The sequence below is a fragment of the Phaethon aethereus genome (assembly GCF_964289735.1).
Source record: "Phaethon aethereus genome assembly, chromosome: 18".
NCBI lineage: Eukaryota > Metazoa > Chordata > Aves > Phaethontiformes > Phaethontidae > Phaethon > Phaethon aethereus.
The window spans coordinates 7,490,065-7,502,426 of NC_138594.1; the positions used below are offsets into that span (position 1 = coordinate 7,490,065).

Consider the following 12,362-nt stretch of genomic DNA (forward strand, 5'->3'; position numbering starts at 1 on the left):
TTTTTAGCTGTGTAGCGGTCAAGTGCTTTTTTTCTGCTGTACAACAGACATAACTCCTCTTCCAACATTTTTGGATCATTCTTGTTTTCTTTGTTGTTGTTCATGTACTTGCCTTTGGATGTTTGTGTTGTTGATAAATTTTCTGCCATTCTAGTCGATTGTCATCCTAATTAGCACTTATTTGGGAAACATCTCTTAAACCGTGACAATATTTCCCATCATGCTTCATGGCATCACGTGCAAAAGATTTTGTAAACTATGTTTAACATTTTGTATGGGACGTTTTGTTTCAAAGTTAGTCTGGAGAGCTGGACTGAGGAGAGAGCCCTTCTAGTTTTGAATCAGATTAGACTGATCTAGTTGACAGCAGAGCAAAGTCTCAAGGGTACAGCCAAGAGAGAGTTTTTCTCAAAAGAAACAAAAACAAACCCAAAACCAGGTTGAACAAAGCGGTTTGTGAATTTGTGTCAATACCAACAAAGTGTTTTAGTCAAAACAATTTTTCAAACTCCTGAAAAACTGCAAGCTTTCATTGAAATCCTTTCTAAATGCCGTATTTTTATACTTCATTTAGACACAGCTTTAGTTGAAAAATACCTCAGAATGTTTTGTTTGACTCAAAATAGATTTGGGTTGGGATTTTTTTTTGGTTCATGGAAAACTCAGATTTGATTTTCGGTCAAGCCAAGACAACATGTTTTTCAAAACTACCAGTGAACCAAAAAGTCATGTGCTCCTGCTGCTCTGTTTGTGAGCTGGACTCGGAGGATCATTTTGCAGCCATTTTAAATGGGTTTTATGAAGTTGACTCACAAGATTTCCCCCGCGATGATCAGAAAGTGGAAAGGAGCCCGCTGTGGTATTGGATCCTGTCAATGAACCTAAGGGTTCATTAAAGCTTGGGTTTGGGTAGGATGTCAAATCCAAATTCTCGTGTTCAGATCCAAATGGTTTTGAATTTGGAATCTCAGGTTTCAGGCCATCTTTTTTGCTTTAAGCTAAATAATATGAAAGCTAAATAGCATAAACATATTGCTCGGAAGGGGAAAGCAGGGAGGAACAGAGAGGTTCCCAAAACCCAAGTCTCAGCTCTACCAGCACAGGTTTCGCTCTCCTTCCCCGAGCTATATCAGGAGACTGCAGTCTCTCTTATCTAGGTTGTATCCAGGCTATATCCAAATCGGCAGGTTCCCGAGGACTGAAACTAATGCTGCATGACAGTGCAGATCCATTTCCTTCGTTAAATTTACAACAGTGGTCTTCCTTTTTTTCCTTTTCTTCTTTTTTCCTCCTTTTTTTTTTAATTTTTGTAAATTCCGTTTAATCTCATCAAGTTTCTTGTGCAAACAAAATGCCATAGTGCAATTTTGGTTTTACGACTGAAGGATAAAATTGGGAAAAAAATCTCAGTGTTGATTTCAGAAAAACTGTAATGCACTGAGTGAAGGGAAGATTTGTCAGAAAATAAGATTTAAAGTTTTCCAAAAACGATCAGCAATATCCTGTGTCAGACTACAGTGTCACATCTTATTTCTGTGGTTTTCAACGGAGACCTTTTAAAGATTAAATAATTCTTTAATTAGAAATATCCAGGGAAGTTGACTTTGCTTCCATTTTTGCTAATACTGTCCAACATAATAACACCCAAGAACATTTCTGGGATGCAGATACTTCCTTATGAGATCAGACCTGAATCCACCTCGTTCGATATTGCCTCTGGTGCTGCCCATTCCAGGAGGCTGGCTGTAAAAACTCCACAGTCAACATACATACAGTAACCCTCGCTTGCATTAGATCCCTTCTAATTAGAGAATGGCTTTAACCCTGAAGCAGTAAATTTAGATATCCCTTTCAATAAAATGGGTTTAGTTATTCATTATGTGACAAGAAAAAACAATAAAATTACGCTGGGAGCCAGAACAGAGAATATTTGCTGTACACTAGTTTTTGTTTTGGTTTGGTTTTTTTATTGTTAGAAGAGGAAATTACTCACCTTTGCAAAAGTCTGACTTGCTGATGAGGGCACGTAGGGAAAGCTTTACTGTTATTGCAGAGATCAAAGTTATGCAAGGCGTGTGACCTTTGCTGGCCTTGAGGCATGATGCCTTCTTTGCATATCCCTGAAATAGTCATGGTTTGTTACTACAGTGTTGCTTCCTCTGTTTCTGTGGTTCATTCTGTGTGACAATTTATTGACAATACCAAACGAGGGGTATAGCTTCCCGGTAGATCCATTCGTGCAACTTGTACATACTGACGATGTGCATGCCCATCGTGCCATATTGATTGCGTTGGCTGTCGCTAGCGTTTCTGGGCACTTCTCCTCTTCCCACCCCATGATGTCTTCCTCCCTCACTGTTTTTTTCCCCGTAGGCTGATCTCCGCTCCAAAGATGACACGCTGACCCTGTCTCCCGGCAAGGACTTGCTGAGCGTGAGAAAGCCTTCGGTGGGGCGCACCCACTCTTTGCCAAATGACAGCTACATGTTCCAGCCACCATATTCCAGCCCCTGCCCCGCCTCCCTGGGCGAGAGGGATCCGGCACATCGCAAGTCCCAGTCAGGTACACATCTGTCAGCTGGGACCAGAGTAGGATATTCCAACATAGCAACATAGCTGGGATTTTCCACCCTGTTCAGTAGGAGGCAGCAAATTGCCGTCGGTTTCCGGTGAGGTCTTGGTGTCCAGACCTGTGGAATGGCTTTGCAAAGACCCTCCACAACTTAGGAAGTCCGGGCTGTTAAAGAGAACTCCTTTCCTCTGAACTTTTTGGCAATGTGACAGTGAGCAGTTGGCCTGGCTCAACGCTGATTGTCCCCCCGCCTCGTTCCCCAAAAGTTACAGTCCGTACAGCCTGGGCTCCATCCATCTCACCTGAGCTAGCTATGGCTCTAGAGCAAAAATCCCAGCAGAAAAAGATTTCCTCATGCCTTTTTTTTTTTTGCAGCAGTACCTATTCTAGCAGGTTTTGGAAGCTCTGTATGGGAACATCTGTGAAAGATGGGAAAATGCTGTCTCTAAGTGCCTGTAAAAGGAACATAAATGTGCTGAATTGAGAGAGATCTCAGTGTGAGATGAACGGAAAAATGAGAGAGTGTAGAATTGTCCTTCCCAGTGTGCGTGGTTGGGATATACGCCTTAGAGCTACATTCAGAGATATTCTTAGACACAGCATATTGCGGATACCAAGGGCTCTCTCTCTGCCGGCACCTCTGTACCTGCACTTGCAGCTGCCTCCCGGCGCTTCGCAATGTGCTTTCATTTAGTCTGTCTGCTAGGGGTTACCTTCTGCTGGTAAGTGAAAGTAGCTGTCTTTAATTCTTCTGTACGTGCCATTATTTTAGACATTTGTCGCGGATAAGACAGAGAAGTTTCTACATGCATTGTCATTTGGAAAGCCACTAAGCAGAACATAATTTCAACACTGCTCAGAATGGTAGGAGATTTGAACAGATTAGAAATAAGATGTTGAAATTTGCATAGTAATAAGAATTTGGATGAATAGTGACTGGTGAACAGCAGGAAAAACAATGCTGACACAACAGAGGAAGACAAATCTGGAGTTGTGAGAAATCACTGCCATAATGCAAAATTTTCAAGGTCAAGAGCTGTCCTCTGAAGAACCCGTTTGCACATAATGCAGAAGGTGCAGCTAAAATCCTGGTCAAATCCCACTGAAGTCAATAGCAAAACTCCCATTACCTTCAGTGGAGATAGAATTTATGGCGCTCTCTAACAGCCAAGAAATTCCTTGGAGTTATAATCCCTGACCATATGAAAGAATCCCATTTGCTATGGAGGGAGTTTCCAGTGCTGCTTGTCCTGTCTTGAACAAAAACTATGCCAGCTTGACCAAAAAGTGGGTAGTTTCCGAGTCCCTTCTTTCTTCAAGATTGCACTTCCAGCTTGGAGAAGTGAATAGCCCCATCTGACAGCCCTGGCTTGGGGCAGGGCAGGCGTTGCACCCTTGTAAATCCACAGGAAAATCCATTCCACTGGGACGTAGCAGAAGTATGATGGAAAGGTAAAGCTGATGTCTTATTCATAATCACATTAAGCAGTTAAACCTTTTGTGTTTTCATCCTGCTGGTGAAATTCCAATGGTCTTAAGCAGACCAAAGTGCTCAGAGGTGGGTGAGGTGCCCAGATCTTGGCGTACGCATCATTGTCCTGTTCCACCTACAATGTCACTGCTTTTCGGGGGGGAGAAGTCACCCCTACCTGTTTCCAGTTTGTAATATTATAAAGTGCTGTGAAGACAGCAAAAAGTGCCAGGCGCCTTTAATAAATCACCACGACTAAGCCATAATATTTCAAGCTGAGAAAGGTTTTGTTGTCAGAAACACTGGCACTTGCAGGAGGTATTTGTTTGAATACTCCTTCGTAATGGGGCTGTTGTTCTGGGAAGGATTCCAGGACAAATGAGATTCTCTGGGATGCGGTCCAGGTTAAATGAATTGTTTTGAAAAATGTTGAGCCTGGCGGGGGGGGCAGGGAGCATACAGAGTTCCAAACCTTTTAGAAGAAGTAGCCAGCAACCACAAAGGGTCAGAAAGAGGCTGGAGAGTACGCGTTCCCTTCTCCTGGGATGCTTTGTAAAGCTAGCCTTGAAAGCTGCCAGGTGCCGTTCCCTTTCACGTCGTTTCCAGTCTGCATGCTGGTTTTGAGATCCCAGCAGCTGGTCTCCGGACACACTCGGGTGTGGAGACATCCCTCCTCTAGAGTCTTTCGAAGGCAGATCCTTGCAGGGCTAAGGTGTGTGGTTGCCTGCAAAGTGGTTGGCCCTGAAGCAGGGATGTAGGAATCGCCAGTCCAGATGAACTTCTGGTTCATAATCTGTTCTTCGCAGGAGCTAGTCCCAGTTGTATCAGGGGAAAATGCCAAGAAAAATGAAATCATAGACAATTTTGGAATAGTTTAATAGTAGGTGGGAGTTTTTTCCCAATCATGGAGAGCCGGTAGCTGAATTCAGTGGTTTTGCCATGCCTGTCTGGTCCAAGGCGCAATGGAGCGGTTTTCTCTGAAAGGTTGCTGAGATGGGGATGCAGTCCCCAGATGAACATGTCACATTTCTGTCTCTTCTCCCTCCTCCAAGGTTCAAAGGCATCGGTGCAGTCGCAGCCAGCGGACACCAGCTCTCTCCTGCAAATTCCCAAAGACCGTTTTCACTACGTAAGAGCTCATGACCATTTGGTGAGGGAGAGCAAGCCCCAGCCTTCCCAGCGGGTGCACTCTCCTTCTGCTGAAAGGCTGCTCCGCAGACAGGTAAGCAGACTTATCGTCATGAACCCGCCGAGGTTTTATATTGCCTCGTTTCCAGGTTAACCACGCTTTAAATTCAAGGAGGGATTCACAGAGAAACCTCCAGAGAACTGTAATTCTCCTACAGAAATAACAAAAAGGTTGATGGATTTTGATCTGAAAGCCATCCAGGAGTCTCCGAAGAACGTGCGTGATGAGTATCATCTCCTTTGGCAACATGCCTAAATGTTCTCCACATTGTTAGCACTTTATTTTTTTCAGTCCTCCTCATAAATGCAGCCAAATGCTCCCCAGGGGCTCGTTGGGGTTAAGGAACTAATTCTTAACTGCTGTGATTTTCTTAGTGCTTGAAAGGACACAGGCACTGCAGACTCCATCCCGGGCCACCCTTCCTCTGGCTCCTCTGGTTTCTCAAAAGGGGACAACTGTTTAAAGGAAGTTGGATATCTCGTATGCAAAACCATCATGGAAAGCATACTGGTTTTACAGCGAGAACTGAAAATTAAGATCCTTTTGAATCTCCTGTGTGCTTTTGAAAAGTTTGAGTATATGCAAAACAGAACATATCTAATTTTGCAACTGGTTTTATCTCGGGTTTTTGCCCGGCATTGTTTTAAATCCTGATTCATCCAAAGATCTGAGAGATCTAATCAAAGATTCCAGTCTGGTTGATTGGAAGCATAAGTTTAAATTTATCTTTTTTAGTAAAATACTTAAACTTATGCTTCACTCTCACATTTTTAAGCATATTTCATTGTGCAGCTGGACCAGGACCAGAGGCATGTCTGATTCCCAAACTCTGCTTTCTTCAGTAGTTTCATGCCTGATTTTATATACACAAAATAGATCATTTCTACTTTTTTTCAAAAGCAGTTTCTTTCCTGCATGAAAATATTCCCATTTCTTTCATCTTTTAATCAACATTGACAAATTAGACAGTTGATTCATTACGCTCTGTAAATGAATGTGAAGTACCAAGGTTAACAATTACATTAGTCTGTAATACTAAATTGACATAAGAAATTCCTAGCATGTATTCGTTTGCAGAGGGCTGGCCAGCTACCCCAATCACTGCTAATGGGGAAACTAATTGATGTCATGATTCCAGTTCATAACCACTCTCTCTTGCTTTCTAATGAGTAACAGAGCCATCCTTTTGAATTGATCTATCTAGAATGAATTACCGTGTTAGCCATCTTCCTCAGCCTAATTTTGTTCATATCTTTGAAGGCTTCTTTTTCTAAACCTTTTCATATGTTTAAGTTAATTTATTCCACTCCCTCCTCTCTCTGCTCATGCAGTGACATGAGCACGCCTGCTTGGAGTGACGTTTCAGAGAGAAAAAAAGCTTTGGGACAGTGAGCAGATACGGTCCACGGGCCGGGCAGACCCCCCCGAAGGTCGGTGAGGTGCTGCCTTGGGCGTGCTCCCCAGTAGCAAGGAGCTCCCAGTGTGGCTAATGGGAGCAGTGAGGTTGTTCGGGGCAGCAGGACAGTATTGCTGTTGTCGTTAATTGCAATCTGGATGGCCAGACACCGTGAAACTTAGTCTTTAAGAGACAACACTCCCGTTACACCTCCAGCACTTCTGTTTGCTCGAACGTTCTCTGCTTGGCTCCTTTTGTTGCCACCACTAATTTGTTACTAGCACGTCACAATAGCCCCAACTCGCACAGCATTTTGGTTGTGGTACCCATTTTTCTTTATTGTTATATATATTGCATGTAATTTTGATTTGTTTTCTTTTCTTTCTTTTTGCTTTTCTTTCCCTTCCCCTTTGTCCCCTCTCCTTTCCTAAACCTGTGTACAGATAAACCTTGTCCAGCACATACCTGGTCCGTGCACTTTCCTCCATCATTAAAACCTGTGTGTTTAACCTCCCTTTCCCTTCAGAGTGCTGGAGAGGGAACACGGTCCCCACAGTAACGTGCCGTTTAGACTCCAGAAAGTCTGACAATTAGCAATGCACTGGCAGATGAAGATGAGTGGATCGGATGCTTTGAGAGAACGTTCCCTGCTGAGCAATACGCGCCTTGGCAGCGCGTTGCACAAAAGCTTTTCTCCAGGGGAACTCTGCCTGAAATTAGGACTATATTGACTTTCTGGTTCCAGGACTGTGTATCCAAGGTGTAGCCCACACCAAGCGGTGGCTACTACAGGCGCACGCCCCAGTGGGATGGCAGAGGGTCCTTTTATTTCGAAAAAAAACGGTAAAACATTTGTACAAACAGTTACTACTAACAACTACCAGAGATGCCTGTATCGTAGGGCAAGAGCGAGCTGGTGGTGACTAACACTGTCGTTGTGTGCAACACAGGTTGGTGTACAAGCAAAAGTAATGACAATAGTTACTTTTTGCTTCTGTATTCTACTTCTTGTGGTCTGCGTCCCTTCTCAGGATATGAACATGATTTCTTCTCCCAAACACTCACTAAAACTGTTGGCATTATGGAGACCAGAATTAGCTCCACTCTTGACTGTGGCTAGTTGCGAGTATTATGCTGTAAAATTTTCACTAGGAAGGATTCACCAGCATTGGACAAAATCGTTTGTCGTATTAAATATTCTCTCAGCTCTCACAGACAACAAAGGGAGCCCCATGTGCAGATGTAGCAATAGACTCTTGTGTTTCTGCACGCACACGTGTGCGTACTGCAGCTGATGACAGCTTTGCCTGAATAGAGATCATTTGGCTCAAACGATCCTTGTGGGACAATTTTTATATAAATTCTAAGATCATTTTGGGGCGGTTCGTCACAAAAGCATTTCTTAGTATGAGGAATTTCATCTCCTTACACTTCTCTAAAGGACTGAGACCAGCTGTACGCATTTCCTCCAAATTTCTCTGTGAAGTTTTTAATCTTTGAGATCATTTAAGAGTCTTCTCACATTGAGACTCTGCCTTTAAGGGCCCGTTAATGTGGCTGATTTATAAACCCTTGACAAGGGGATGCGGTGCAGTGAAAAGACAAAGCCTTCAAAACATGCCGTAGGTTCTCTCTGCCAGCAGGCACTGACGCTGCATACGGCTCAAGACAGCCAAGGCAAAAAGTGCCTTAGGAAGCCTGAACTCAAGCATCAGAATAAGTTGAAATAATTACAGATTATTATTAGTCCGGCTTTGGACTCCAGCTTTTCCAGCTCCCCTGCCGTAAGATGGTGCGGAGTCGTGGCTCCAGCCTGGGAACCAAAGCCAGGAACGGGCTGTTGCCCTGATGCTGGCGCAGAGCGTGGTTGCTCCGGCGTCGCTGGCTCTGGGGATCCTGCTCCGTGCCCTCAGCATCACCTGAGCTAGAGAAAGGAATGCACAGGCTCACCTGCACATCTTCCCTCTCCCACTCGTACCTGGGCTGCCAAAATTATAAAGGGCTTTGCTGTAGACCCTCATCCTTTGCATGAGAAGAATATGTCTAAGTTTGGGTGGCAGCATTCTGGTTTTGCAGCCCTCCATCCTTAGAGGAGAAAGCTAAAGGTCAACCATTTACGAAGAATGAAGGGCCAAATTCTGCTGTCACATACAGGGACAAACCCACAGGTCTCTGAGGCATGGGAATTGCTAGAACCTACAACACAGGCCATTACAGGAGTCAGTGGGTCTGTGCTGAGGTATCTCAGCAGAGCTGAGTGCCCTGTAAATGCTGTGCCTTGCTTGTACTAACCTTTGTTTGGTCTGTCTCTCTCATCTGGCAACTCCCCTTCTCCCCGATCCCTTCGCGCTCCGATACAGATGGCTATAAGAAACGACTCTTTGGATAGCAAGGAGAATCTCCACACCGAGGTGAGTGAACCCTCCGACCCAAATGTCCCCGCTGTGCCCAAGGAGGAGTCATCGGTGGCTCTGACGCCCTCAGAAGCACAAGAGCTGGCTGCATGGAGCCGGGCTAGCGTTCATACGCAGCAGCTTTCCCACAACCAGTACAATATTTCAAAGCAGGCACCAGCATCGTGTGCTTGTGCAGACTCGTGTCAGGAGACACCTGGAGATTCAATGGACCAAGAAGTATCCGAAATAAACAGCTCCTCGGAGCCTTTCGCTTCAGAAACTTGTACAGCCTCGAGTGCCTGTTCAGAGGTTCAGCCTCTCACTCCTAAAAGGAACATAGGCAATACCGGCAACGTTACACTGAAGGACCTGAAGAAATACCACAGTGTAGACACCCAGGGTCTGCTAAAAAAACCACCCTCTTGGTTAGATGATCAAAGGAGACATTCAATAGAAATTTGTTCAATGGAAAACAGCCCTCAGCACCATTCCACATCTAGCTCTTCTGGCTTCATAAGTCAGGTGGTAAGTGAAATGGAAGGCTTGCAAGGAACACGGCAGAAGAAAAAACTGAGCCCTCCATGTATATCTATAGATCCACCTGATGGACAGAGTTTGCTACCTAGAGGACCTCACAGCATGTCACCTGCCAGCGGAGACATCTGCTTGAGACGGCGTGCTCCATCTTGTGAGTCCAAGGATTCAATGGATATAGGGGATTCGTTGCTTCCAGACAGTATGTCAACATCTCCTACCCCAAAGAAAGACCTGTTGACACTTCCTAGCTTTTCCTTTGATCAAACGGAAATGGACCCCTGAGTTACTTTTCTGTTGGTGCCAAATGTTTCCTTCCTTTCATGTAATAGAAAAAAAAAAAATTTAAAAACTCTGTATTCCACAATGGCACTGGGTAAAAAATTTCCAAAGAGAGATTAAAGAACCAGCTGGTTAAAAGAGTGGTTAACCTATATCACGCTTACTTAAGCATATGTTCTGCTTAGGTAAAAGCAATACAATGTGCAGAATCTATATGTATATTATATTTTATTAAATTAATTGAATCTAGTATTGCAGGATGTAGTACATTTTGTGACTAAAGACTCGTTTAATTTTCTTCTATTTTATGTATCTCAGAATATTTCTGAGATAGTTGGTTTTTATGAATATTTTAATCTAAAAAAATATATTTAATCCCTTCTCTTTTTTTGTTTTGTTTTGTTTGGGTTTCATTTTGTTTTGCAAAGCACAAAATGTAGCCAATTAGTGCATTACAGAGGAAGCGTATCCCACAGTCAGCAGTAAATAAGGATTATTTAATGTAATTTATTTTTCCCCTTGGACTTCAGTGATATTCTGGGAAAAAGATTGTTTGGGTAGTATGGAAATGCAGTGGCAGTTTTTTAACAAAATAATATTCCAATCTTGCATAAATTCGACATCCAGAGTGAAAGCAAGCGCACAAACCCAGGAGGTACAACGTGCTGATAGATGTCTGAAGATGGTGAACGTAGAGCCGTTCAACTGCATGCGATGGAACGTAGAGCCGTTCAACTGCACGCGATGATACTGAATTACAAAAGGATGTTATAGATCATCCACTGGTGACTCACAGAATCATGTCAATGGATAATTTTCGCGTGTGCCTCGGAAACTGAGGCAACAAAAGCCTGTGGTCACTTCTGAGATGTTTTTCCAGCGTCTCTGAGACAGATACTTTCTTTCGTAAGCCTACAGTTTGCAGCGGAGCTCCCACCCGTGCGGAAAGGAGAGTAAGGCCACGTTTAAAGATTTGCAGTGGGTGAATACAGGGGGCTTAAGCACGTGTTTAAAGCTAAGCTCTTGCTTAAACTGCCTTGAGGTTGATCGTATTTAAGTAATTCTTGAAAATTAAAATCATACGCTTATGTGTTCAACGGAATCGAGGCCTGCTGCAAGTTATTTTACAGATTACGTGTGAGAAAGCCTATAGGTACTGGGATGATTTTCAGTAAAAAGTCAGGTTTTTTGCTAGAGTTAATTTACATGACCCTGACTGTAATTTTATTCCCAATCTATCAAAAGCCTTAAGCAGCAACATCATGATACAAAGTAGGTAAAACCAGAATTGATGTCCTTACTTTACAGCATGCCCTTAATGTCAGTCATCTCAGAAATTAAGTGTTTACTTCTGTGCTAACGCCCTCCGCTAAAAGCTGTAGAACTGGACAGCACAGCCTGAAAATCGTGAGAGGTTGGCCCAGCTCGACACCTCCCGCTCTTCACGAGGCTGATGGAAACCAGACACCAAAACTTCACTCAACTTCCATGAAATCTCATTAAGATGTAGGCTAAATAAGACTCCGCAGGCATGGTTTAAAGCGCCTGAATAGTCACAGGTTCAAAACTGCCTACATGGATAAGGCTTTGCTGGATCGTGTCTTTAAACCAGCACAGGCACGAGGAGGATTTGCGCTAATTCTGTCAGTCGGGAGTTTGTAACTTTTTGAGAGCTACTGATCTTTTCAAATCACTACAACATGTTGATGTACAGCCTTTTATCCATTCGGAGATTAGGCTGTTAGGACTACATGTATCTGCAGTAGCTTAGGACACATACAAGGAGAAGATGCTGTTCGTACCTAACAGCCTATGTGAGGTCTTAAGCTCCTTTATTTTCACTTGAGGACGTTTTCTCCATAAACATTTCCTATTGATTTACATGTCCTGGAGAAATGTAAGGGCTTTCAGCAGGAAGTCAGGCAATCAGTGTGTTTGAAGTAGGAGGATTAACATTCTGTACTATTTACTGCATTTAGATTAATTCTTGGCTGGTACATTTTTCCCTTCTTCAGCATGGGCCCATACGGAGACCGCTCTCTTTGATATGCCAGTCCAAATCCAGACTCAAGCCCGTTTAAAGCAATGATTTCAAACAAACCTTTCATCAGTTCTTCCCCCAGATCATATTTAAGGAAATAATAAAATTACGGTGTATTAAGCCTGAGAAATATTCTTAATCCCTTTTTGGTTTTACACTCATAATGAGCCTTAGCTTTTCCTTTCACATGTGCTAAATAATTTGGGAAAATAGCTAGGCCACTAAAATTGCCGGCCCTGGTTCCTTAATGGTTAGGATTGTGTTTGTATAGCTGGAATGATACTACTTGTACAGTTCCTTCCTTACAAAAAAAAAACGTGGAACATTTTAGCTTGAAAGCATGGCACAGAACAGTGACGTGGTGTTAACCCGAATGCTCAACCCCAAATGTAACGGAAAGCCTAAAGGTTCTTCTGTTTTCAATACTTGGGGCTTTGCCCACTGACAAGGTTTGTGGAAGTAACAAAAAGTTTACATCGTC

The 12,362-nt window shown here is 43.4% G+C and overlaps 1 protein-coding gene across 1 annotated transcript in view; it reads left to right on the plus strand.

Annotated features, from left to right (window-relative positions):
- CACNA1G (calcium voltage-gated channel subunit alpha1 G) overlaps positions 1–9,983 on the plus strand; it is a 146,618-nt gene extending 136,635 nt beyond the window's left edge. The window contains exons 36-38 of the mRNA XM_082008204.1: positions 2,374–2,563; positions 5,096–5,265; positions 8,989–9,983. Coding sequence (XP_081864330.1) covers positions 2,374–2,563; positions 5,096–5,265; positions 8,989–9,843 — 1,215 coding nt within the window. The 3' untranslated portion in view covers positions 9,844–9,983. The remainder of the gene's footprint in view (positions 1–2,373; positions 2,564–5,095; positions 5,266–8,988) is intronic.
- Positions 9,984–12,362: the final 2,379 nt, after the last annotated feature.